This window comes from Clavelina lepadiformis, chromosome 2, assembly GCF_947623445.1.
Source record: "Clavelina lepadiformis chromosome 2, kaClaLepa1.1, whole genome shotgun sequence".
In the NCBI taxonomy this organism is placed as follows: domain Eukaryota; kingdom Metazoa; phylum Chordata; class Ascidiacea; order Aplousobranchia; family Clavelinidae; genus Clavelina; species Clavelina lepadiformis.
The window spans coordinates 6,145,413-6,173,130 of record NC_135241.1 but is presented as its reverse complement, the minus strand read 5'-3'; the positions used below and the strand labels follow the sequence as shown (position 1 = coordinate 6,173,130).

General features: G+C 39.3%; 1 protein-coding gene across 4 annotated transcripts; it reads right to left on the bottom strand.

The window, feature by feature from the left end:
* Positions 1 to 14: 14 nt before the first annotated feature.
* On the bottom strand, positions 15 to 23,192 carry LOC143445280 (homeobox protein Meis1-like). 4 transcript variants are annotated; one of them, XM_076944262.1, is made up of 12 exons: positions 23,049 to 23,192; positions 20,766 to 21,052; positions 17,477 to 17,618; positions 16,950 to 17,006; positions 15,511 to 15,561; positions 14,596 to 14,739; positions 11,304 to 11,481; positions 6,770 to 6,918; positions 5,783 to 5,859; positions 1,341 to 1,399; positions 1,125 to 1,232; positions 15 to 1,015 (listed from the first exon to the last, which is right to left on the bottom strand). In XM_076944262.1, exons 1-12 carry the CDS (start codon positions 23,058 to 23,060, stop codon positions 669 to 671), a joined length of 1,611 nt encoding a protein of 536 aa, XP_076800377.1. In that variant the 5' UTR covers positions 23,061 to 23,192; the 3' UTR covers positions 15 to 668. The 4 variants fall into 4 exon arrangements, with proteins under 4 accessions (XP_076800377.1, XP_076800376.1, XP_076800375.1 ...); XM_076944261.1 differs by having other exon boundaries at positions 20,766 to 21,055; positions 23,049 to 23,182; XM_076944260.1 differs by lacking the exon at positions 23,049 to 23,192 and adding an exon at positions 21,520 to 22,175.
* Between the last annotated feature and the right edge of the window lie 4,526 nt (positions 23,193 to 27,718).

Genomic DNA, 27,718 nt, shown 5'->3' with positions numbered 1-27,718 from the left:
AACTGTTCACTGAAAACTCTTTCTGTCCCTTTATTTGACAATAATAAAAACACAAAAAATCTTGGGACTTGAATAAAAATATGACGTTACACTGATGCGAACCTTAACACACATGCGTAAATATAATCTTTTTGGCGCAAAAATAAAAGAACGGAAACTTCGGGCCAATTCCTTCAAAGAACCTCTATTCATAAAACGTTATATATGAAAAATCTTTTTGCAATGGCCAGGCATTGTAGTACCCATAGTTATCTAAACGCGCAACCGGCAAGAGAAGTCCGACCATTTCACAAAGCAGATGCCTGAAAATATCATATCGATAAGCAGCACAACTTTTTGACAACTTACTGCATTTTTACCTCATGGCGACAGAAATTGCACGATTTCTGCCGTTATTACAACATAACGACATTAACTTGTGTACCGCCACGTGTAGAGGGATGAATTACGTCACAATGATCAACAACAACAATGCACAACATGACGTCATAAACAAATAACAATAAATATGACGTGTTGACGTCGAATTTGTGTCGTTGGCACTTGCGCATACATCACATGACTTGACGCTTTGGCAGAGGTAGCAAGAACATGGAACCTTTTAAGTCACAAGGACACAAGAGCCCTAAAGACGTCATTGCTGATGACGCACACACCCTTTAACAATGCTAGCACGTGTGTCCGAGCATGTGTGATGACATATCTGCCGGGTTCATAGAAGTCTGAGAGGGGTGTAGGTGGTGGTGCGAGTGGCCCATGCCTGCTGCACCGTGTCCAACTGCTGCTGCGGCGGCTGCCGCATGGTGGGGTATCATCATTGCCGCAGCGGCCGCCGCTGCGTGGTTGTGATGATGGGAACCGTGCAACAACATTGCCTGGGACGGTGGTCCACGTAATTGATGATGCAGGCCAGGATGAGTTGATGACATTGTTGATGGAGAGTTAAAGGAACTGCTTGCCATTGACATATGCTGAGCGGCCATCATATCAGCAGCACCGGGCATGCCTTGAAATCCTAACAAAAATAATCGGAAAATCAGTTTTTTGATTGATATAGAACAAATGAATACTTTTCCAACAAGCACGTATAGCTCCTAATGTCCTATAGAAATAGAAGCATTTACCTGATGGCCATCCTGGGTGTCTCATTGGCATATGAGGCGGTTGACCATCCATCAAAAACCCTCCCATTCCTTGGCCATCTGGGCTGTATGGTCCCATTGCGCTGCTCACTAGAAAAGAATGCTGAGCATTACAAACAGTTTTACGTGATTTTGCCGAAAAAGACGCGTAGTTGGCAATGTGCTAATATTGCCGGCAATTTTCAAAATTTTCCTCACCTGCCCGGTTAGACTGATCAATCATCGGTTGTACAATTCTTCTCCTGGCGTTTATAAACCTGCATAATGTAATGGAAGCTTAAACAAAGAAAATGCTAAACTCAAGGAATCACAGACAACTGAAAAATTCTTCACAAGACTAACTTCACAGGCAACTAAAAGGTCGACTGTGTTTTATGAACGCATCTTAGTTTTCAGCGACCGTTGTAAAAGCAGGGTTACGTCAATAATAGCCGTGCATTTCGTGTAAGACAAGAAGATGTCAATTTGTTTAACCCGAGGAACCCTTTATCTCGATAGCCCCAGCGCGCTCGTTTGGAAAAACAAAGTTCTTGTAAAGTGTAAAAACCTGATCAGCGATCGTGAACAAAATGGACACAGCGCGCACATGAAACGCGTCGATAATCAGCTAATGATCCATGCACGACCTAATACCGCATCTTAGCGCTTTCTACGCTAAATGATTACTTTTCTTACTTCGGGTCAAATGATTACCGTATTTTTCGGACAAAGTTTACGTCCAGAGATTCCCCTTACGAGCGAAATGATTTTGTTTAAGACTAATAATCCCGATAATTAACCCATTCGTAACACCACGGGTCGTTAGCGCTTAACTGGCCATTACAAATTTTATCACAAATAAGGAGTAGCATCGTAAATTACTACAGGGTTTAAGAATCAGTTGAAGGGCAATCCTAAAAGCTATGTTGTCGACGTGGATACGGTTCCATAATCAAGAAAGCTTACGCGCTAGTGAAACTCCTCGGAGATGGTTTTAAAAGCTGAAGATAATTAGCAGACACGAAACACTCCCAGGCAGTAAAATTGATGATTGTTTCAAAGCTGTTTATAAAATACACTGAGCCGAAAGGAATGCGCGCTAGACGTGCTACTGATAAGATAAGTTTGACGGAAGGCAGACCTGAAACACTTGGGCGCATAACATCATTTTTCCCCAATCAAATTAACTCGCCCTTATCTTAGCGTTTTGGCTCCGGCAAAAACCCCTTGTTTGAACATTAAAGGCATTCGAAAAGTGAAACAGGGCCTTGTAACAAAATCTGCTAATGTTTGGGTGATAATAGTGAGAAACAACGCGAAACGTCTGCGGTAATCATCCCACTGATAAACTCCACTGAACATTGGAACACGTTTATGCGAGGTCGCGAAAATCCACTGTTTACTTGAAAATTTTAACCGTACTTAATCCGGACTTAACCCGACAGAAACATGCAAACATAACAAAAGGTCGCAACCCCCTAAAACATGGGTAAAAAGCTTTTCGATTCCTTCACAGATTCAACAATGCCACAACGAGGAGAGGTCAAAACAGATTACGAAGAAAAATGACTCGGTTAAAGCGACTGGGAGTCGCATGACGCTTCATTTCGTTACAATGCCAGTGTCACGCGTCACTTGACTTGAGTAGGCGCTGTTGGATAAAGCATCCGTGACGTAACTAGCGAAGGTAGGCAAATAAGGGTGTTAACGCACGATCGCAATCCTTCAGCGCACGGAAGTAAGGGGGCAGAGAATTTCAGGCTCCACTTCGCGTGTGGGGCCGAACAAAAATGCCACAAATAACCCTTTATGCACTTATATGGATCAAACGTGATTGAACGTCTATTATGTACACTTTCGAGGTGGAATATGGATATCTCGGCGTTGCGGGTGAAGAAACGGCTAAAACGAATGGATGTTTTAACAGCTGAGCGCCACTAATGATTATACGGTCACATTACGAAGGTGTCAAAACAAAAAGGACCCCGAGATTATCCGCAGCGCGTGACCCACCGTCGACAGACGACAACCCGGCGCAAACTACCTCTTTACTACTCGAATGACCTTGGCCTACAGGAAAACCGAGATGCTTTTGTTTTACCGCTTAGGGTTAAAGAGAGGTAACGCACGCTGTTTTTACTTTCCAAGCCCCAAGTACCTGAAAGTTTATTATCTCCCCAACCATTTAACTAAAGCATCTTGGTGTTAGGTGATAGGCGTGTTGACGACTTAAACGCGAAGCCACTCCATTTGTGCCCCGCGCGAACAAAATTGTTTGCTTTGGTACATTATGTTTATACAAAGCAGTTTTTACTACACTATCTTCTTACTACTGCTGTTTTAGTCTTGTGTTTTCTGACAACACCGAAGTTGCACGCCTTCAGCGTGACCAAAGCCGCTGTGTGGCGCTAGTCAGTAGAGTTTTATTTGTAGCCGAAAGCGATAAGGATTTCGACACACCGGCGCTCCCACATAGGGTCGTGCCCCATCACTACAATTCAGGGTAACTATGAGGCGATTAGGCAAAAGATAACCCTCCCGTAAAGAAACAAAACACATAACGATGCAAAGACAACAATATCTTGGCAAAAAGGTGCACTTCGACGCAGGTGGTCCGGGAACTGGCTATAGTGACGTCATAATACCAGAGAATAGGCACACGGCACGCGTTCTCGTGAATCAGTTAACTAAGCCTCATTTCTGGGCAGGTGTGGGTCACTCTACCCTAATTAGTTTAGGCCTACCCCTTGCGGCTTAAGCATTGCATAACGGCGAAAGCGACACGGTGATATATAATGATGCTTCATCCAAAGACGTTTTCTTGTTTGTTGTAGTCATTTTAAGCATTTCAACCGTAAACTGTAAGTCGCTCTTGTTTATTTATGGGCGGCGCGCTGTATGACATAACAATAGGCTCGTCTCCACCTTCGCATCGTCCTTAAGCGCGATATTACGAAAGCAACAATGGAATTGGAATTTTGCGCGTATTTGATTTGGGCAAAAACTGACAATAAGGGCTCAATTTTGTTTGCTGAAAAAACGCTTTTCGCTACTACCCAATCTTTTAATTCGCGCATAAATGACTCTCTTTTGGATGTTCATTGTGTGCGTTTCCCGTTGACAGTCTCCCGTATACCGTTCAGACGTCACTTTCCCTTGCTTTGTAACCTCGAAGTGACCCGCCATGCTTTAGGTATGCGATGACAAGCAGTTTACTTAACACCCACTCGCATAAATACGGACCATAATAGAAACCGTAACTCCATCAAACAGACAGGGTGACAATTAACGTTATAAACTATAAAGGGTTTGACAGGTCATATAATCTTGCGTTTCAAGACCCGTGGTAGACGTGTGCAACTATTTATGCACCAGATTTGTTGCTTTACTCCGACTGTAACTTAAGCACAATGTTCCCTTGAAATATTTTGTCAATTTGTTTACTAGTGCACTTAACTAACCTTGGCAGTTGCAGGTTGCTGAATAAACTTAAGTTAGAATAATAACAAAAATGGACTTGTTTCATAGTTGGCATAGACTTCATAACCTAAGCCAACTGCTGTCATGTCTTTGAAAAACTCCTTAGGCTCGTAAAGAACCTGCGGCAATCGGCTCGATTTTGAACTAAATTGAAAAAATAAACATCTACCGTACGCTGTTAACCACCTGTAGCAAATATGTTAGGAAAACGAGCACGGTAATTGGCTATATTGATACATGATACAAGAGCAACCCCTTTTGAGCAGGTGCGCGGCTTTCAACATCCAAACCTTTTAGGCTAAAGTATTAAAGTCTTAAATGGCCGCTTTTAAGTTGTGTCGGTAACTTTGTACGGCTTTGGCGTCCGCTTCAACAGTGGTTAATGTATTTTTCGGACACTGATGCTTACAAGTACTTGTTAAAGAACTTCAAAAATGAGTCACATGAGAAACAGTGCGCCGATATCAAGACGTCAATCACTCGTATTGATTAAGATTCGTGATCGTAGGCGCTTTTAATCCGTTTCAAGCTCTAATCAGCGGCATAACCGCACTTGAACATCGCTTCAGGTGCATTGCGTATCATAAACAAAAATGCGGGTAAACGTGGCAGGTGGCCCGCGTGTTGAAAAAAAGCGAAAGTCAACTGATTAATTCCAACAGCAATGACGTCAGAACCACACGATAATCTGCTTGTATGAGGAAAAGTCGCATGAATTGCAATTAGTCGTACTTCCAAGAAACGTAAAAAATTTTGAGCCAATTTTTCGACAACATTTTGAACGTAATCGCAAGCACTAACGATTTTTCACGAACTGACACAGAAACGGAACGCTAAAATGATTTTTCCGTGTCATTACCAGACGCGCGCTTGCTCTACAACACCTGGTGAAGTATTCAACACATTGACTCATTAATTTATCGATATACTGAATCACGTGCTAATTAATCAGAAAGAAATATTTTTTGGGTAATATTTATGAAAATCCTGGTAAAATCGACTGCCTGTCTGGCCAGTAGGTTTCCTTCTGTACACTGCGGTAGGTAGCAGAGCTATCCTTGACTTAAATCAGATTAACGTCCAGTACGGACCTCACACGGTAAAGATGCAAAAGTGTATAATTGCCAACAATTATACACGTTTCCAGCAAAGCGGTACAGGGAGGAAGAGAAATTACTCACCAGTTGTTGACTTGAAGAATCGTGAGTCCGGTTTGGTTCGCCAAGGACTTTTTCTGTTCTTCCGAGGGATAAGGATGCTGCAAAGTGATAAGCCACGGTGAAAATCAAACTTGTTGCGTAAACTTTACTGCGGTTCGTAAGGTTGTGTGCATATCATACAAGAACACCTGAGTATTGTTTAATAACACAACGATTACGTCGTAAAGTTTCGCCTCTTCGCATAAGCGATCTTCTAAGCCTCAGGCTATTAAAACGCATTCACACTGAGAAAGGCGATTGTCAGACAATGTTTATGAGATCATTGCATTCTGACGGGGATTAGATATGTTAAGTTTCAATGTCGCCAATCTTCGTGTTAGTTGGACACGGTTATTACAATCGCGATAACATGCCTGTAATTAACATGGGCGTTCACACGACTAACTGGTCACACTTAAAAGCGATTTCTTCAGCGCCCTACTTATTAATTCAATCGTGCAAAATGTTTTCGGAAAATTTCGCTAGTCGTCTAGCAGGGAAAGTGAAGCAACATATTCTGGTAAAATTTGTTCTAAGCCGGTTGTCGATGAAAATGACAAATCTGACAACCTCATTCTTTTCGGTAATGACGCTGTCACTTTTGCTTAGACGCATGCGTGCCTCCTGATTATAGAATCGCGACGTCCAATAAATACGCTATTCTTCTTCGTCACTCGAAAAATAGGCCTACGCAAATCACACCTTTTGACAAGATGAATCGTCACCGGAGAGACAGTTTACTATTTGCAATAACGCAAATCTCATTAAAAAATGTCAGAGTTTAATGCCGAAGCCACGCACGTCTATGCCCTACTTTCAAGTTTTAAAATTACTTGGATTTTCCGAGTGCTTTTTTGACAGGTTATTTGAAATGTCGCAGAACAGTTTTTAATAACGAATTATTAGGAAAACTTCACAGACGTCATTTTGGCATACTAAGCACATGATGGTTATTTGTCATTGACTTACTGTCAGGTTTTGGAAGAGCCATGCTCTCATAATATTGGTGGCTTGTTTCGGAAAGATGCCCCGTTTTTTTTGTTGTGGCTTCTTTCCTGGATCTGAGTCTTCTTCTCCTCCTCCTTCGCCGGAGTAGGTCGACCCTTCTAAAGTGCTTCCTGCACAAAAATGAAAAAATATCCTATATTGTAAATATAGGAATAGGAAAAATTTATTGTAAAATCTGTTGAAGATTCAATGTTAATAATTTAGTAAACACGTGCTTAAAAGTTGATATTTTATGCTTAAAATGGGTAGTGAAGGCTGGAGCTTCATCGTTTATGTAGGATGTTTAGGTTAACCATCACTTCAAAACTGTGGTTCTTAACTTTTTTGTCTCGGCGGGCTGTTTTTGCTTCCGCCAAAGAACTTACGGCCCCTCAGACATTTTTAAAAGTGAAACGAAATAGTAAAAAATTGCTTTGAGCTCAATACACTTACGACTCAATACACTTACATATCAACTTACGACAAAACAAAGGAAAAAATTATAAACTCAATGTCCAGAAAAGCTTGAACAAATATATACGGCACAAGAAATATGTTATACAGGATCAGTTCGTGCATGTAGTGAAAATAAAACGTTTTCCTGCACACCTAGAAAACGCTTCACGGACTCCAGGTTGAGAACTACTGCTCTAAAACCTTTTAACTGTAACAAGCTAATTTTTGTAATGAAGTTCGAACACAATATTTAAAAATATGTTCAACCACAGCTATTTTTTGTCATTTCAAGTTATCATTGAACGTGTAGTAGCCCTTTCTGTCTACATCTTAATGGCGAAAACACAGCGTGTTCGTCATCCTAAGTAGGGTTTACAGGCATTATTGATTATAACGCGATAGCAGATGTTGAAGCCACTAGTTTGGGAGTCACAGTGCGCAGCTGTACTTGTCGTTGATGGATGGAAACGTGTTTGTCAAAATTATCCGAGCAAAAAAGTTGCAATATCTGGCCACCCAGGAATAGAAATGGTATTTATTATTACAGTACATCCAAATTCCACTCCAAACTGGAATGATTAATTATCGAAGGATCCAAAACTGCCCAGCCAACTTCAAAACCTTGTAAAAAGTTATTATCTAATAGACCTACAATGTAGTCTGTCAACGGCGGATGAAAATAAATATTCAGTATAAATTACTGTGAAACCGACAATCTGTACAACTCCTATATCCCCACACAAGTGTCAGGAAATTACATTTAAGCATATACTTAACAACAAATTGATCTATTTAAGAGGACTAGAAGATTAATGTTAAGCCAAATGGATTAGCTGGACAGTCGCACTTGCACACGTTGTAAACACCCTTCGTTCTGGGCATACTGGCTCTGTAAGAACGGATGCAGTGCAAGCGCGAAGCTCTACTCTGGCAACTCGAAACAAACGTGCAGGCTTTATGACTGCAGCGTATACCTGCGGAAGCTATATGCCTTCACAAAAAACTAAGCTTAATCTGACGACGGACACAATTCGACAATGCAGCGTTTTTTACGCCTAAGGTTTCATAGAAGCCCTACCTTTTCCCTTTCCAATCACCTGGTCCCAATTGCCATAGTTATTTCCTGTAAAGACATTGCTTAATACAATCTATTGTACGCATTACATGGTCTGGCACGGACCAGGCCTATAACAATGGCATTATCCAGACATCAGTCACAATCGGTAATCGCAATGTGCGGTAAAGCGCCGGATCGTTGGAAAAACAATGAGTGCCCAGTGATCATCAATTCAATTCTGGATGCCCAATACAAAATTTGGCTGTCATGGCACCGTGACACCTGTTAACACCCGACAGTGCCCACGTCAGATATAGGTCAAACGTAAGCATAACACGAGTTAAGCGGAATAATGAAACGGAGATTATCGCATCATGTAATGTCACACGCAGTGGGAATCCAAAGACACTATTTCAACAGCAGATGCTTCACGTTAAGCTTACGATATTCGCGTTAAAAAGTGATTTGTATTTTCTTGCCAGTAATCGACCACAAAGACAAAGCCTATTTGGAAAGTCGCTGTTCTTGGCGCTCGGCCTTTATCCAGCTTTCGTTGGATGTCGCGCATTTGAGGTTTTTACCCGTTGCTGTATTAAGCGATCCAGGCTGAGACCGTTGGTTGGACGAAGCAAAACAGTTTCCAGAACAATTCCTTACGCGTTGTTTGGCGCTCAATAGCAACCGAAGTTTGTTAACATTTTTAAGCGTGGCCAAAAAGGAAATTGCTTACATGCGTTTCGTGTTATATTGCTTATATGAACACATTTGATCTCTGAGTTTTTCGAAGCGTGCAGCGGCGCACGTCTTTGTTCGAGACTATCGGCGTGCACGGTGTAAATTGAGTGATGTTTGAACAAAATTAAAAATTTGGAACAAGTGTGACAAACAAAATGGACGCCATTTTTATGAAGTCAGCCATATTGTACACGTCATAAGCAAATAAAAATCTTTTATTAAATTGCAAAGAAATCCTACCAGCGCATTGTCGAGGTCATTACACGCATTTTGAGGACAACCCTCCACAGTTCAGCCAGACGAAACTAATTTGTACTAAGATACCTCTTTAAACTAATCTCGTTAAAAATACATGCCCAAAGGCAAAGTTAAAATCACATAAAAATAACAGAGCCCGAAATGGAGACGAAAAGGGTTAATATTACACATGTCGTTTTATTTGAGCGCAGTTGACCCAAATAGAAGCAGGCTTTCCCACATTCCTACAAAAACAAAACCGCGAGCACTTGAGGGTAGCTTTTCGGGACTTGTACGCAAAATCGTCATGTTCTCACTCGTACCGACGTCGAAGTAACAAGCAAACCTGTCTAATAGGGGTGAAGATTCTCTTAAGTGGGCTAGAAAAGCACCCGGGCAAAAAACATAGCAAAGTTCAGGGAAAGTTCACGCGTTCTTATGTTCTCCTCTCTCTTTTTTGGCGAGAATCGCGACACGACGTACAGAAGCATTTGCAATGTCGTCCGCAAAAATCTTTAAATCAAACAGTAACGAACAATTGCACATCCGCCTCGTCCAGGCACCGTCTTTCATATCGCCCCTAGTCACTACCGTCCCGGTAACCTCTGTTTAATGCAAAACAATCTCGTACGTAAATCCCTTACGTGACATTGAGTCGCACTGTAAACATTGAAATTACTTTATTATCAAAAAATAAAGTATAAGCTATATTGCAATGTCGGTTACAGTTATCGAATTCGCAACTTGCCCTGCTGAAATATTCATAGCCATTTCCTTGGCTTCGGCCAGACGCAATGTATGACGTGTTCTATTACATTGGTACAGATTAGGGTTTTGTGAAAACACTTGAAATGAACGTCATGATGAGATCGGTTTTGTTCAATCTAAATAGTCAATGCTAAACAAAGCAAGTTGACTTGGCAAAAAGTGAAGCGCAATGCATATTACTGCATATATCGGAAAATTTCTCCACTAATGTCTCCTAATTGACGTCGTATGTCGACGTGGCAAATCGTGAATGTAAAATAGTCTGTTCGGAGCGAAACGAATTTTAAAAATGCAGAAAACACATTAACGAATTGTTAATCGGACTTCAGTAAGCCCCTGGGGATTTAAACCATATTCTGAATCTAAGCGGTCGCGAGACTTCGATGGGCTCAGACCTTAGCACCGAGGGGGCATTTTCTCAGTGATCGGGCATTTAAAACGTCTTGCTATCGGTATAACATTGGATTAATGCAACGACGCGCGCCTTGCATTTTGGCTCTGTGCAACCTGATGGGGGAATACATGATGCTGTACTCATAAATTATTCATCCGCTATCGATTACACACTGAACAGCGAGCGGAGGAAAAATACACACTGCATAATAATGCACCATGAACTACGACCCCCTATACCCCTACGAGAGACGTCTTGTCTGCTATTTTCCCTGCTTCATGATTTCGGCCACCAACAGACTTGCGTAGCCATCAACACGTTCATTACCGACGATGCCGCAAATTAATGTAAAACATGCCCGTGTTGTGGCGTCTAAAGGACAACGCAACAAGTCAATATGTAATAATAATAATAACTAGAGCGTTTTAAAACTCCGTTCGGCTGATACTAGCGACTACAGTAACAATGATTGATATATGAGCACGGATAATCGCAGCTGAGTAAAAAGCTCTGACAGAAATTCGCTCGCATTTACGGTGTATTTTTGTAAGACCTTATAACTTATAAGTTAAAACACGCCGCCGGCTTGCTGATGCGACCGAGTTGTTTAATTAATTCATTAACAGCGCAGTAGTTTAAAGAGATTTCAAAGATCGATAAAAAAAACCTTAAAATCCTTAGAGCTTAAAAATCACTAGACAGACGGAAGTAGAATAGGTTCTTATTAACACTTTTGCCTTCCTTTGATAAAGATGACAAATTAAAAACGTTAGAGTGAGAAAATTTAGTAAAAGTAGATCTAAGTAAATATTTAGTATAGCCTACTAGTAACAAGTAGATAAGAAAATAATATTCACTAAAATCCTTACCTGTCGGACTCGACGTCTCGGCGCTATGGTGGGTCGGTTGAGGGGGAGGATGGTGGGCATTTGGTGGGGCATGTTGAGAGGAGTGGTTTGACGGCATCGATCCCATAACCCCGGGATGCAAGTTGGGATCCGAAATGGAAGGATGATTGGAGGGCGTGTTTTCTTGGCTGAAGAATGACTGAAAGAAACAAAAAATGGCGTAAAATATTGTGTCCTAGCTCTGAAATCTTTCTTTTATCCTTGCAAGTTTCAGGCATTGTTCGCAATGAAAAAGCATCGGTCTCGTTCATTACCCATGTCTGGAATTTTGTTAGCTTTGGGATAGGCCGGGGCACGCCTATTTGATATAATGTTGTCCTTATTGCCATAAACAGAAATTTGCACTTCTCTTCGTACTAATATTGGCCTATATAATCGAACAACTCCAGAGCAAAATACTTGTCCTACCCAAACACAAGCATACTATCTATCAAACAGAAAGCCTATATATTTAATGCATTGCCACACATCGCAGAGAATCTTTCTGTTTCCACTCACCATATCAATTCCAGGATCACAAACAAAGAATAAATCACACAGTCACTTTCAAAGGCCCTTATATAGCGCCTGTTGCAGGCCGTTAAACGGCGATAAATTTTCTTATAACGAGCAAACAACGACTGTCTTTAATCTTCCCCGTCTACTGTTTAAGCATTGACACGTGTTAGTGACAGTGCGACATAATTCCAAATGCGCTGTAATACGCGAACTTCCTGTGGCTTAAACGCATTTCTACAATTCCAGCTGCTGATTTCTGTTTCACAGGACTTATACAGTATTTTCTCATTGTAAAACATAGATATCATCATTTATACAACGATATAATCATCGACCTCCACAACGGGGCACGATGCTGGTGTACATAAATACACCTGGTGCATCAGTTATATATGCCTTTAGATGTTTATGGTTGACAAAAAAGGTGCCATGGTGTTGCAGGGTTCAAACAATGTTTAATTATGTGGTTATTTTGCTTGGCAATAGAATGTAGGTATGTGGTTAAAATTGCTCTGGCCCGACTATAAAAGGTTGTTGGTAGCCACGATCTCTTTCTTAAACCTACCACAGCGGTGACTTTCACCAACAAAATTCTGGAAGACCTTCCTGTTCGGTACAAACAATAACCTGCACAGCTTGTAAAGGGCCACTCTAACTCTCACACCTTCCAGTAATACATATTGCGTAAAACGCAAAACCCCCACAGGAGTTGATAAGTTTGTAAATGGTCGTAAACAATAAATTTGACATTATTAATTATTGAGCAATATAAACCGAAAAGCCATCGGCGGTTAAAATATGCAAGTGCATATTTTGCCTTTTATTCATTACGGTAATAAACAAATTGCATGGGCCAAGATTATCGTTGAATGCATAAATCATGGTGTTTAAATGATGGGAAATTTGTGTGTGAATGATACCAGCTAAAGAGAGGCCATCTATTAAAAATTTAACAAGTGTTTCAACAGCAGTAAACCGAAACCATAAAAGTCAATGCATGCCGAAGATAGCGCATGCTTGTGATATTTTTCGATCACATCTTGTGACGAAGTCTAACACTAGCTGAAGTTGTCCTGTATCCCATGATATCATCAAATTGGAGTCATACCGAAAAAGACGACAATAACAGAAGATCTTGTTATTGACACGTCCGTGCCAACCAAAAAGTTTTTTTGCTTAGCGCGATACCAGGGACTAATCCATGTTGGATTTGTGATTCAATTGTTTCGGAAAGTTTTGGGAGAGCGTTTTTTCCAAAGTCAGATCAAATGCCTGTTAATGATTGCGCTATCGCAGTCTGCCTCTATTTCTTGTACATATGCCGCCCTAAGTAAACCAACTGACGCTTATGGATAGCAAACAGCTAGTCTTATATGCTTTCAAATATTTAGTTTTGGTTGTCAATAAAAATAAACAGTATAACTCCCGTCACTCAAGCTATGTCGTTAAAGCTTCAATGCGGCAAGCGACGATCCAGTTAAACATCAGTCGAGCGGCCCGACTTTCAAGATCGACAATTAATAATTACCTCGGCGGCTCGAGGAGGGTCTTGATTGGGCCGAACGTTTACTCAACGACGCGGCATCAAAAGCTAATATTTATACATATGTAACAATATTAAAAAATCGACACGCAGTAAAAACAATGCGTCGTTAAATTTTGCAATACATGCGCATAAATCTTGGTGGAAGTGTACGGTAATGATTTTAAGTTATTAACTGAAAGGACACGCCTATATACACGGTCGAATCATCTCGGTCTAATTAACGTTGTTGGAAAGATCTCCACTGGTCTTATCGCAATCTAACCAGTATTCTCGGTCTACAAACATGTTTATTTAGGCCAGTGTGATAAGGGAACTTTCAGACAAATGCGATAACACGATCGAATTTAATCCATGACGAAACAATATGTTACACGGCTATCATCCGACAACGCATTTCGTGAAGTTATGAAGACGCTTTTCCCAGTAAGGAATTACTCAACTTTACTTAAAAGTTAAAGTCTTCTGACTGGCCGTACCTCGATCACGTATATCTACAGGCGACGGGTGACGTAACTGGAATACGATACTTGTAACATTTAATGTTTTGTGTGTTTAAGGAGTCTGCTATTGCGACGTCTGACTGATTGTTTGTGATGAATTTCTTCTAATTTACGCGATTCGCGCGATGTACGACTTTGATCCGACGCCCTCTTGAGTATTTGCTGTTTTTGTCATCCTTGTTTGTCGAGTAGAATTTTATAATTGCACTTCAAAAGCTTTAAGATTGCAATATGTCTTATCGTCTTTGATGACGCCAATCAGTGACGTTAGAAGTACGCGCCTTGTGTAACTGAACCATATGCTATGCGGGAAATTCTAATTATTTGCCATTAGCAATCGGTGGTAGACAGAATTTTCATTTGATTTTGCTACATATGACAATGCGTTGAAATTCCATATTTCTAATAATATGAGCCATGAAGAAACTGTCAATAGTTTCTTTGACAAATGTTCATTGCAATATGGCAAAACCGCAATAGGATGACTTTATTAGTAAAACTTTGCTTGGACAGCGGTGTTTAAATAGAAAGCAGTAAATCACTTGCTAAAGCCTCAATTTTAAATTCGGCAAATTTATTGGATATCTGTTTTTTTGTTTGAAAAGAAAGATTTATTGGTGGTGTGCGTTGAATTTCAGCAATAAAATGGTGTTTCCTGGCAACGGAAACTTCCGTCGTTCGTATTTACCAACGGCTTCAAAAATCCTACCTGTTCTATTGAGGCCTTGGCCGAGTCCGTTTCAGTTTTCGTTGGTAATCCACCGTCACGTTCGTCTATGACCAAGTCTATAGGCATTTTGCCTTTTAGACAATTTATATACCGCGACGTAAAGTTTTGACAAAGTTCGTGTACCTGCACAAAGTCGAAAATTAAACTTGATTTAATAACATGGTCTGAACGCCAATTCTGTTATAACTGCACTTGAGATATAATGTGGTAGCTGTTATAGCAGAGCAAGAACTTTATAAACATAACCCTATATTTCAGTGATTTTTAGCAAGTAATTAAGTGTCAAATGTAAAAGTTCAGTATGTAGCAAACATAGTTTTCTTAATTGTATAATTCTGCTAAACGTTACCAATTACTTAGTTACACAATGCTGTTTTAAAATTACAGCACACTTAGAGAAATGCACAGGTTCAACCAATAAAAATACTTGTTGGAATTGAACGTGATTCAAATTGAAACATGATTGACAGTGCATAGTTCCTCCCGTAAAGTACTTACTCTCAAAGCATTAAAATTAATGAATGAAATAACTTTCAAGATACATAATTCTAGGAAGTTTTTAGGTTGTCGCACAAGAGTCGAAAAGGTATCCGGCAGGAAGGAGGGAACTATACCTTAAGCAATTTATTATTTATACAAAGCAAATCAAGTTTGTCGGTTGTGATTTAGCAACAAGAATGATAAATATGTTTGGCTTTGCATGGCATCTAAATTGGCTACTGGTCATCCTGTTCTACAAGTGTGCGGTCAGGTTTTTATAATTTCTTAAAGTAATAAAAAGTCCTGATTAATTGGGATGTCATGAAGTATACCAAAAAGTATGATTTATTGGTTATTTGCGTCAAAAATGTAGTCGTCCATGCCCACATGGAAGAAAACATTTATCTTAATTACCTTCTCCAGTTCCAGCAAATGAAACCTCAGGACTTGGATTGAAAGGATCATCTGGAAAAAAAACATAGAACTACTAGCTGTTTCCTAACGTCCCTTCCTACTTTATTAGCGCTAACTTGTAATTTGCAATGTTTAGGAAATAATGCAAGCCGAGAACACGTCTATTAGTCGTCAAAAGTCTTGCTTTACTGTTTTTCAAGGGATTTCTGCATGGTTTATACCCTTTATGTAACGCTGCCCGCGTGCCACATTTGCAATTCTCTCTAAAAGCTTGTTTTTGCTTGACGTGTTGTAAAGCGGGCCATAAACCAGTTACAAGCCATCTACCAGTAGCTCGCATGGTTTACAACGTTCTTTGTACGGAAATCGCTTGAATACTTTGCCGGATAGTACTGGAATTACACACCCACTCTTAGCCAAAAAGTTGTGTTGTAAACTAGCTATATATAATATATACGACTGTTGCCTTGGATATCCAGTTGACAACAAACAGGTGTTCTTGTTATTGCGTTATAAGTTATAACCGTCGATGTTATGTTTGAATAGGTACCAAAAATTTTTAACTGCGTAAAACGCTTGAACTAGACAATCAGCCTTTAAATCAAATGACGTTATTTAAGAATTGGAAGATGTTGTTCGAACAGTGATGTGAAATTGTTTGCGCTATGCGCTTTTACGAAATTGGCATGACATAAAGTTTGTAAAAATCGTCTCAATTTCCTGAATATTTTGTCGAGCTAAAACATGTTTTACTTATCGTGTTGGCCTCTGATTTAAATGTGATCTGATGAACTGATGTAATAATGTAGTGCTTAATTGCTTGCAAGCCTTTTTATGCAAACGCAGATAACCAAATTTAGAAATGAACATTGAACGGGCAATTTTGCATTTTCTATACATTTCAATTCAAAATGATAAATGCTAAAGTAACAAACAATAAAGCCTATGGAACCTTCTTAAAAAGTATTGCGTAGATAAATTCGGGAAAGTATTTATACAAAATTTCGCTCCTTGTGGCTAAGGTGTAATTCTTGGAAACGTTAACAAACAATCAAGCGGCTGGTTCGTATTATTAGTAGTGACGTGTCTTTGATCCAGTTTACACGAACAACGTGTCAGCAATATCAGTAAGATCAACCACAGCACAAGGATGAAAATGCGAATTACATACGTTTTTGGAAAGTTGGGCATGTGCGGCTTTACTTCACCAGGTTTTGCGGTAAAATTAGCGAAATTACAACACGACTTACCAAACGCACGTTAACAACCAGAAGAGAGTATACATTTTGCGTTGGCGGAGTGTTTGAGTTTAGCTTTATGGTTGTTATGCGCGAATTTACGAAGACCACAAAGACATTTGCGGTATAACCTACTGCTAGTAGACTTTACCATATTTGGCAAAATTAAAATTTCTTACAACCAATTTTCACAAAACTCACCAAATTGTCTATTTCGTTGTTGGGGTCGAAGGTGATGTGACGGTTTTCAGCTTGTACCTAATAATATTAAAATCATTTGAGATTTTGCATATTGCTTCTAACAAAACCATGTAATAGATAATTTTGTCGTTACGTCTTACGTAACAAAAAGGATTGCACTGTTTGTGGATCGCTGTGTTCCACGGAGGTCAGTTTGAAATAGTAGCTGCCCGTAGGCGCCACGACACAAAAGCGAACGTATATGACGACGTAATAGTCTCTGTGACCCATCAAGTGACAGGTAAGTGTCGTATTGAACTCTGAATGACACCAGCTGAGTGGGTACGTTTTGGTTTGTTTTATTAAAACGGTCGGAGTACTCGTGGTAGGTCCGTCGTGCGAAAATACGAGAGTCAAAGGATCTCGAAAATCATTTTCTATCCGCCATGTTTAAAATAATTTCAAATTAATGTAATATTATTTGCGAAAGCCTTTTCACCAAAGTGCAGGAATTGTAAATTGACAGCAAGTGTATATACAACTCTAACCTGCTTTGCGAAACAAGCGATGTCGTCGTTGAAGGATTCAGATGAACATACGTCACCGCCAGAAACGCCAGGCTCGCGAGGCGTGCAAGTTGCGAGTTCGCATTTTTCAAAGACTAGCGCAAGTAGTGGGAATAGCGGGTGCCTGTAAAACATAAAATAAAATTGATCGTTCTTTTGTTCAATTTTGCTACTTCAGTAAGCATCCCATGCATTTGCTTCTCATATCCCCAAGTCGCTGAAGCGGACAATGGGCGTCTTGTCCCTTTTACACCAGTAGTGATGGTCACAACAAAAGATGACCGGGTCATGACGCTTCATCGCCATTGTTTTCTAAAATTTCTAATATTCAATTCTAGTTATGCTATGTTTTAGCATATTGATTTATATACGGCCATATATTGATATTCAAACAAGGCGCAATAATATTGGTTTCGATAAGGTGTTTATCAACCTATCACTACGCAGAATGACAATTTTAACTTAATATTATAGTTGTCAAATTTTTCGCTATCGATTTTGAACCAAATTTCCCACGCCGTCGATCAAAAAGGATGGGAAAATGGACTGTATCTGACCGACCACGGATTAAGCATCTCCACCCGCGACTAACCAAAGCGACACTCTCATAGTCCCTGTCGCTGTTTTCGATGCAATACACAAGTCCCTAGACGACCGATGTCATGTTCTATATGATATGATTCGGATTCAAGTCTTTGTTCATCGACAGCAATGCTACGACACGAGCCTACTTAAATTTGCACAGAATCTTCACAAGGTAATTTTCTCCCAAGATAAGATCGGAACCAACTAAACAATGAAGTAGTCTATTATTGTATTCAAAGACTAAAAATACCATCAATGATGGTTTGAAACTCATCATGTGAGATAAAGAAGATAAATTTTAGATGGGAGCAAACACAACAAGGGAACTTGATTCTGGTGCTGTCATTAAAAAGTTTCACAAAAGTTTTCACGATTTAGAAAAATATGACAAGCTTTTAAATCAAAAATTGCATTCCACTTTCGTGGAAAAAAACTGGAATACATAAAATGAAAACATTTCTACTTTATGATCACAGTAAAAAAAGTTGCATCTCGCAAGCGTAAAGCTTTGAATGGTCGACTACAGAAGTAATGTGAATAGGCAGTGCTTTTGTCTTATAACGTATTTTGTATCATTACAATACTACAGCCTCTAAAGCTTGCTTTGACAGATGTGACTATAAGTGATGAGTAGCCTATTGAAGTAGCTGCTAGTGTATAATAGCAGTCAAATATTATTTATTTAGATTTCAACCGTTTAACAAACGGCTTATGTAATATAATAAGGACTTCTTAACTTTTATCACACTGTCAGCACCTTGGTAAAAATTGCCTGGCCACTTTGTGTTTAAAAGAAAGAAATTGAAGTTACGGTATGTTTCGCTTTTGTATTATTTGCCACAGGAAGCATTTTCCGTCAAAGTAAACAATAACCAACAATAAATATAAAGCAAAAAGAATGCCGTTAAAGTCTCACGTCACGTTGTCCTCGGATAAAAATATTATTCTTTCCTTTCGACGCCTTTGCCCGTCCTTCGGTAATTTTATTCACGCAGTGATTGCTGCGATGTCCTCTCGTATCGATTAGGCTGCCAGGTGAATCCTTTTTAATCCACTATAGTGACTATACTATTTCGAAGAGTGTAAAACCGCAGAGAGATATCTCAAAACATTCCAAGACCAGGTGACAATCACGCTGCTTTAGGTGAAACAACAACCTTCTGGCCACGTTGACTGGAGTACTTTCACCAGCGACAAGCACATAAACACTAGCGTCTGTTTTTGCGATTGAAACCGGGACTCTTTGCCTTCAATTTTTCAATTTTTCTTTCACCTTTCTAAGGAATTAGAAAACGCTGAGAACTTAATCTGGACTAAACAAATGTCCGGTAGGAGTTTACTGTAAACATTGTACTTGCTGATTGGTGGACTGGCTACTTTGTCGCTAGCTCAACTGGGGATGTTTACACAGCGAATTAAGGCAAATTACGAAAAAAAACATGATTGCTTGCTATGATTTGGATAATTCTGAAAAAAACAATACTGCAAATCTAAATAATTTAAACCTCAAATGCTTAATGTTTAGTGCGTAGGCCTAATGTTTTCGAAAACAAACTGCTTGTTTAAAGTTTTGTACAAAACACGTCTTAGATACACTTTTTGTTTGACTGCATATAGTTTACACTACAGTATATAGCAAATCGCCTAGTACCTGTATATGTATTTATTGCTTATTCGAAGCATTTAAACTCAGCAGGTTGAAAGAATGTTTATCGATAAACAATCTGTTTTTTATGATGAGCGCCTCAAAGCTGACTGCAATAAAACGAACACCAGAGGCTTAATCCTCTTACCGATATACTATCTCCACCTCAATGCATTAACACTAGCATAGGTAAGGTTATAATGCATTCATACTTTTTAGTCCCCACCGCCTATGGCCACGAAAGTTTAATACAACATAAATTTAGCAAAATACTGCACCAAATTCACTAAAAACAGTACTGTTCTTTGACTTGATCAAAATATAATGAGTTAGTGAATAATGTTATGGAAGCGTTAATTTTACGCTGTCAGGTACATGCTTGGCGCGAGAGTTACTAATAACTAATAATTTGGGACTAGCACTCAATTAAGTCCTTGGGTATATTAAAAATAACTCACTTAGAATTTTCTTAAGGCAAACCTGTTATTTGTTAACTGCTTAATTGAAGGCTATAACTTCAGCGTAATTTTTTTTACAAAATCTCTGAAGTTAGTAGATCCTCGAACATAAAATTGCTTTTGCTCTTGTAGTATATCGTTAAAATTGCATTGGATAAAGAGCGCCATTTTGGAAAAGGCAACATGTTGGTGAATGCATGACAATGCTTCTATAATTGATAGTAAACTTTTGTTTCTTCCGCCATTTTGTTTATTATTGGACGGAAACTCGAACTACAATAAATTATTTTGTAAATTTTGAATCTCTTTGCTAATCCTTGCTGAAAGAAAGCTCTTTCAAACAGGCCTAACACCTTTGGTCTTATTGAATCGCTAGCATTAATAATTCAGTACAAAGTGTCCAATCGTGTAAAGAAACGTCGACATATTACTCTATTCCTGAAGACAAGCATATTTATAGACCGGTTATTAAGTGGTCTATCATGTATAATCTAGGAAGTTAATCTTACGTGATAATAGTGTGAAAAACTCTCACACAATAGAAAGGTGTTAGCTTTAACATTGCTGAAGGCTCTTGACTTACGAATAAATTGCGTCTTGATCTCCTTTTAAGCTTAATCTTTCAGATTCGCTTATTCTCTCATCAATTCCAGTAGATCCTTGACCGCCTGTCATTCCTTGCATAGCATGCGGCGTCACCGGTGTGCTTGTATTGAAATGTGATCCTCCAGAGTGGCCGTGCGGTAGATGGGACAACTGCGGGATTGAACGATTTAAATCCCCGCCGTAAAGCCCGCTTGAGGCCGAAGACGCTGCAGTCATATCTCGTAGGTCATTCATGCCACCAAAGTGTGCCATCGTGTCGTCGTACTGCTTTAAGAAAAGATAAAACAAACTTACATTACTTATTAACAAAAGCGAAGTTCAAATATCGCCTCCGTACGTTCAAAGTATTGTAGGTGGTAGAAGAATTTGGAGGATATACCAGCAGATCGTTGATTAAGTAAACAAGCAATGAAACATTGTTGTCACGAACTCTCGATAACTACACTGTTATAGTAAGGTGCATTGTTTCTGAACTAATTAAAAGCCTGTGGTGCTAGATTACCTACACGACTTTGATTTGTTAACAAAACTAAACGAATGCTTTTAGAAGTGGTTAAGCAAAAACTGAAAAAATTGAAATTTATAACTTTTTAAGTTGCAGGTACATAACGAAGTACTGTATATTTCTAACTTTATGCAGTAAGATGTATTACCAACTGGGGAGTGTACATAAAAAAGGTATAGCCTACGAATGAAGTAATGACAAACGATAAGATGATATTAACACTTACACATGTGGCGGCTGCCATAACTTCCTACCAGCTGATGAAAAATATGCTCTATGTTTTTGTAATAAGCAGCCTAAAAAGTCTAGACAAAGATCTATAGATGATACATCCACCAAAGCTATAACTGCACGTATAGTAGTAAGCTTAATTCATAGTAACTTCAGAACTTGCCCAAATCATATCTTAAAACTACCAGTCAAGCCAATGGAAAACCTGATCTAATCCGCCTGTTGTTTTACAACGTCACTATATTCATTCGTATATCTGTTCCCTAACTGTCAGTGGCGCGTGTAAATCGTCATTTCACAAAAAACGAATATTTTTACTCTAGACTACTTTGTTTTTTTCCGTTCTTGCTGGCCATAGTCGGTATGAGTGTAAGATATCTCTACTTGTACGTATTATTTTTAACGTCCGGCCCTATTGTCTAGCCCTGCACTGCGCGACATTCGTTACACTTTAGTTATGACCGACCAAACAAAACGTCTTGTCAGTGTCACTTATTATTTGATTATTAACTTTTGAGTCTTTCGTGAGAGTTCGTTGATCAAATACAATGCCCGTCTGCACAAACCCTGTTACAGTGCAAGAACGATCGGTGCACTATTCTCAATCGTGTTAGTCTACAATTTATTGCGAATGAGAATATCTTTCGCACCTCTACTCAATAGCGACATGAAAAAGGGAAAAAGGCAATTCCGATCTCGTAATGATAGAAGTTCGTGCAATTTGCTACTCTCCCATCTATCAAGTGTTCGTTTCTCTCGGACAACAAACCGTCTACAAAACTCATGCAGATTTTTTAAGTATCCGCGTGGATGTCCAAGCCTTGAGACAATGTTTTGTTTCAAAATATTTAAAACAAACTAAACATATAGTACCTGACAAAATCGTTAATTTCCCGCACGATGGCGGTAAGCGCTCACTGGAAAATTTACTTTCAGTTCCTAAAAATGACATAAAATAGCAAGTGAACTGATATACCACACGAGCCTTTGAGTAAATATTATTCACTAGCAGTTTGAGACAAAAAATCATTTAAGTAAATAATCAGATGAATAAGACATTTTGGAATTATAAGAGCGTCCGACATTAATTTCCAAAACGTCGACAGTTTTTCACAGCATTAAGGCGACATTTTGACGCGTTTAATCCCGCTTTATGGTAGATATTATCCGATCTAGGTGTTACTGGTCGAACAACGTAACGTAAACAAGCGCTTTCCATGAAGCAATTTAACTTTAATGAAGATATAATCCTGGTAAGCTCAACATATCTCTCACCCACTTTACCAACCGGAAGTAGCGTACACGTCCGCTTTGCTCTGACTGCTAGCTAAAGTTATATTTGTTTACGTAGTAGCTTTAAAGTGCCACTGCTTTACTGCGGCCACCCAAGGGCATATACGTAAACATATTGTAAGCGTTTAGGGTTGTATGACGTAAGCATCACTAGCTGTCGACAATAACGCCTTACCGTCCATGATAAGGTAGCACTAAGCTGTTAATGTCTATAAAATGCACCGTACTCACCCCTGATTCCATTACCAGTTGCTTGTTTCCAACGCCAGTACCAGATTAACTGCAGCAAAGGTTGTGTAAACCAAAATGATTTTAGTACGTTTAGTATACAGATCACTACCTGTCGATTTACCTATTAAAATGCGGGTGTTAGTAAATGTTTCCCTTAATATCGGTTATTCAGTTGCAAAAAAGCTTTTTTGTTAATAGTTTCAGATTTTCCAGTAGCGGTAAACGTCTTGTTTATAATAGTCGTGGTGGCGATACCATTATAATACGTTTTGTAAATAAACGCTTAACTTTAGTAACATGTGCGCGTTAGTTACGTTTAATAAATGCTGCCAGATGCATGCTTTTGAAACGTCATAACTTCCAAAGCATTTACAAATGACAAACAAAACATTTTACAAGTAAAAGTGACATTGATACTGAGTGAACTTTTACCAGAACAATATGTGCCAGGTAAAGAACAACAGCTTGCTTTTTCTAAGGTGAGCGGTAACCGTTTCCTCCTATGAGGTATAGATGTGTCGAAGCCTGACATCATTAACGCTTCTTACCATCATACCGTCATCGAAAACTGCTATTGCTACGCGAGGGCATCCGTTAAGTGTTACCGTATAACATCCTCATTCGAAAGTCCTAGATATTGTTTTAGCTTTAGAATCCGCATACACTCTTACAGAGGTGGCTTCCATGCAGTGTGTTGAGTGTAAGTCTGTTTTTAAGGAAGTATATGAGAGAGTTTCTGTTTACATTAGCATCTTTATATAGGTGACCTTTTTACGTGCCCTGTTACGCATTACTGGTTACATAATTCAACCTTGTGGCTAACTGCACCGCTATAAATCCGTACAAAATAACTTGAAGATGAATTTGTATTCAGTTGTGTTTCATCAGTCTTCTTCAAAACAGCAAGCATAATATAATTCAACATGTCCAAACAAGATGACGTGATTTTAACGTATTTGTAGCTACAATATCGGAAACATTTCTGAAAAGAAAATTGTAAACTTATCTTTGTTACTCCATTGCTAAGCTTCTCAATTCAGAAACGCTACAAAAACATGTTAATATAACTTTTCCCAATATATTGTAATATTACAATGCAAATGCAACTTGTTTACTTCACATTTAGTAAGTTGAAAACGTTTAATTGCGCAGCATAACATTGCTGCAGAATTTTAATTGTTCCAAGTCGTTATTGTTCCAACACAAATGTGCTGCATTTATTGTCGTTCACATTAGAAGGCGAGGACACAAAAAGGTGACAAAAGTCTAACGTTTTTTTGTGCGCACCGCCACTCTCGTTAGCAAAAGTTTTATTCATAACTTTACCTTTCAATTGTGTCACAAGAAATTGCCAAACACATGCGCCGTTATTAGATATCCACGATAATCCGATCGTAAGACACTTTGCGTCAAGTTAGACTTGGACAAAAATCTGCACGCCATGTGTTACCACGTTAAATTAATCCCATCATATTATTATTCATTCCTGTCGGCTTTCTACTAATGTTTCAAAGTTTATTCTGTAAGATATGAAGTTTCACAAATTGTTTTTGGCCATCTGGATACGCTATTAGCACCAGCCCTGCTATTAAGATGTTTCTGCGCTGGAGACACCTTTGACTTAGCTCAGTCCATTTAGCTTTAGTTCTATTGCCCGAAGTTTGATATACGCCTTGGCTCGGATTAGCAATAAAATCTTGATTCGATCATAGTTGTAGAAACATAGCACTTGCTCCGGTACAGGTCAGGCTGGCTAAGCGTCTGTTTCCGAACCTAACTTTTTCAAATTCAAAAGCTTATCGTTTGCTGATTTGGCTACGTCGCTCAACGAGTTGGCGGCTGGAATTAACGGGTCTTAGCTTTCTTTCTGAAAATTTGTTGTCTATTTACTACCACTGACTATACTTGAAGTAAGGTGATGCCAAAAAAGTTTACGCTGCATGCAAACAGCACGTCTTGAAATTAGAGATTCGTTCTAAACAGGAGATACTACAGGAAGAATCGGGCGACATGTAGTTAGCGGTTGCAGAAACAGGGTCGCAGTTGACAGCGGTTAGCACATAAACAAATGTTTATAGCCACTTCAAGTTAAAACTTTAAATGAATTCCTGTAACATTTCTCCGTTGATAGCTCACTGAAAGGCGCACGTACCTTATTTATTTAAGACAAATCTGATTGATTTGTTGTTTCTTTTGTGCGTTAGTTATGCATGTTTTTATAACAACTGTCATCCATCAGAATCATCAAAAACAGGCAGTCGTATAAATCAATTTAACCACCGCAAATGGTTCGCAATGTATGCGAACTGTATGCTTGCATGCATGGTTTTCTAGAAGTACTTTGTATCTCTTACAGGACACACTTACGCCAAATGAATGGTGGTAATAAGATATCCTTTAACGTTATAAACATTGGAACCGAATGCATGGCTGTGATAAACTCCATTGAAATCGCCTGGCAAAGGAAGCCTTTTGACAGTCCGAATGAAACTCGTGATTAATCGCACGACACCATTCAGACATATGTTCGTACATATCACTCTGATTCAGCGACTGCTTCAGCCTGGGCAAACCCTGCAATGTTGAAAACTTCTAAACGTGCTGTGCACTTGCTGAATCCTCATCGATATCCGTGGATTGCTCGCTCGACTTCCTCGCGTTTTAGAAAGAACTCTTTCGGTTACCATGGCTACTGCTGACACGAAACTATTTCGATTGGCATTTCCTTTTTGGAAAGTGTTTTATTGATGATCGTGCTCTGCGTAGAGGAAGTGTATACTATTCCACACGTAAGGGATTTAGTAGGACACCGAACACTGTATCAATTGCTCATGTTCAACATTCCATCCTCAGTTTCGGCGTAAACATAGCCCCTTTCTATCAGAACCTCCTCCTGCAAGCGTTGTTTTGAAAAAGAACAGTTCGCGTTACTTGGTTTTATGCAGAAAGGCTACTTCGTTTAAATAATTTTGCTAGGATGAATACTGGAGTAGGTTCCGCTCTTACATTCCTATGCTGTTTTGCCACGGCTGTTCAGTTTTATCCTGAAACTCGTTGCAGCTGTGCATTGTCTTATCATAGAAAGTACCAGCGCGTGCAGAATTTTTGCTTTGCTTGTCTCGTGTCACCCTGCAATGTCGCTACTATCATCCAGGAACTGCAGGAAGCGCTGGCAATTTATCACGCCAACGGAAGCAAGCTACGTTCACATTTTTACTGAAATGTTACCTTAGTAGACCGAATATTAAATTGCAGTGCGTCATCGCTTAATCTTGTTTGCACTAAGCTATACCGTTCGTTATCTGTTGGCAGCATGAAATTGCGATGTTACGAACTTGTACTTGTATATGGCGTTTCGATTTACATTTGGATAGTGGGACACGTTTGAAATTTCGCGCCAAATTCGAAATATTAACAGAAATCACGTACCAATATAGCTGCGTGGTAGCGTACCGGATAAGGCTGGGCTGTAGCCAAAAAGCTCTGAAAATCAATGTTGAAACAACCAACCTTTCTGTCGTCAGGTAAAAGGAAGGCGTACAGCGCGCCATATCTATTTGAACGGCACAAGACAAATATTATCCCATTGTGAGAGGTCGGTAAGGGGTCATGTAGTATTGTGCAAAATAAACCAGACACCGAAACCCTTGTAATAACCATAGACATATGCCATAGACATATAGATTAAGTTTAAACGACATACCAACATATATTAATGGCTCTTTATATGTGCAAAAATACAACCTTCGCAACCACAACCTGGGCGTCTACGCGACTGGCGGAGGATCGCATAAAGCAGATTTGCGGCAAATGCATCGGCCTTGACTGTAATAAACTTTTTGATTATTTGCCAACGTGATCTTAACGCGTACAGTAATCTCTTGTTCGAACAAGAATAAGCGGGTTAATAAGCACATTAACTGCATGTCAAATAATATTTAGTTAGCTGTCACATATCATCGGCACGATTAAGGCTTGGACGGTAGTCGATCTCACATCGTTACACAAAGTGGGTGGCCCTGAACCGAAGACGCTCTCTCGACGGATATCATCTGAGATCAAAGCTAAATCTAAAACAAAGCGTAAACTTTGGTCGTACATGTCAAGATTAGATGGTTGATATGGACGTTACCTGGCACGACAAGCGAGTTAAAAATTTGCGTAAAATCGCTCACTCGAAGATTTTGGTCACTTAAACAAAGCGACGTAAAGGTTTCAACGCGGGGACAATTATTTTCGTCTATAAGTCGACTGCCTTGTTTGAATCTTCGATACCTTCAATGCCAAAGCTAACACGACAGCGTTTGTTGTGATAGGCCTAACAGATAATAGGCTGTAAAGAATATTTGTGTTTTGTAGTTGTGCTCTGCAAAAAAAGCAAATACACCAACTACTTTCACAAATGTAATCAAGGGCTGTTATATTGTAGCAGAAAACAAAATTTTCAAATTTGACCTCGATATATGCAAATGTTACACCATTTTTTGAAATCGATCCATTAAAAGGAACTTAATGAATTTAACTCCAGTAACGGTCGATTTTCTCCATAATCTCTTGGCTTCATAACTTGACATTCATTCGACGCTGTCAAATATTGCTTTACCTTTTCCAAGTGCCCCCCGATTCGACGAGGTTCGGGAGGATTATGACACTAATGCGCTTAACTAACT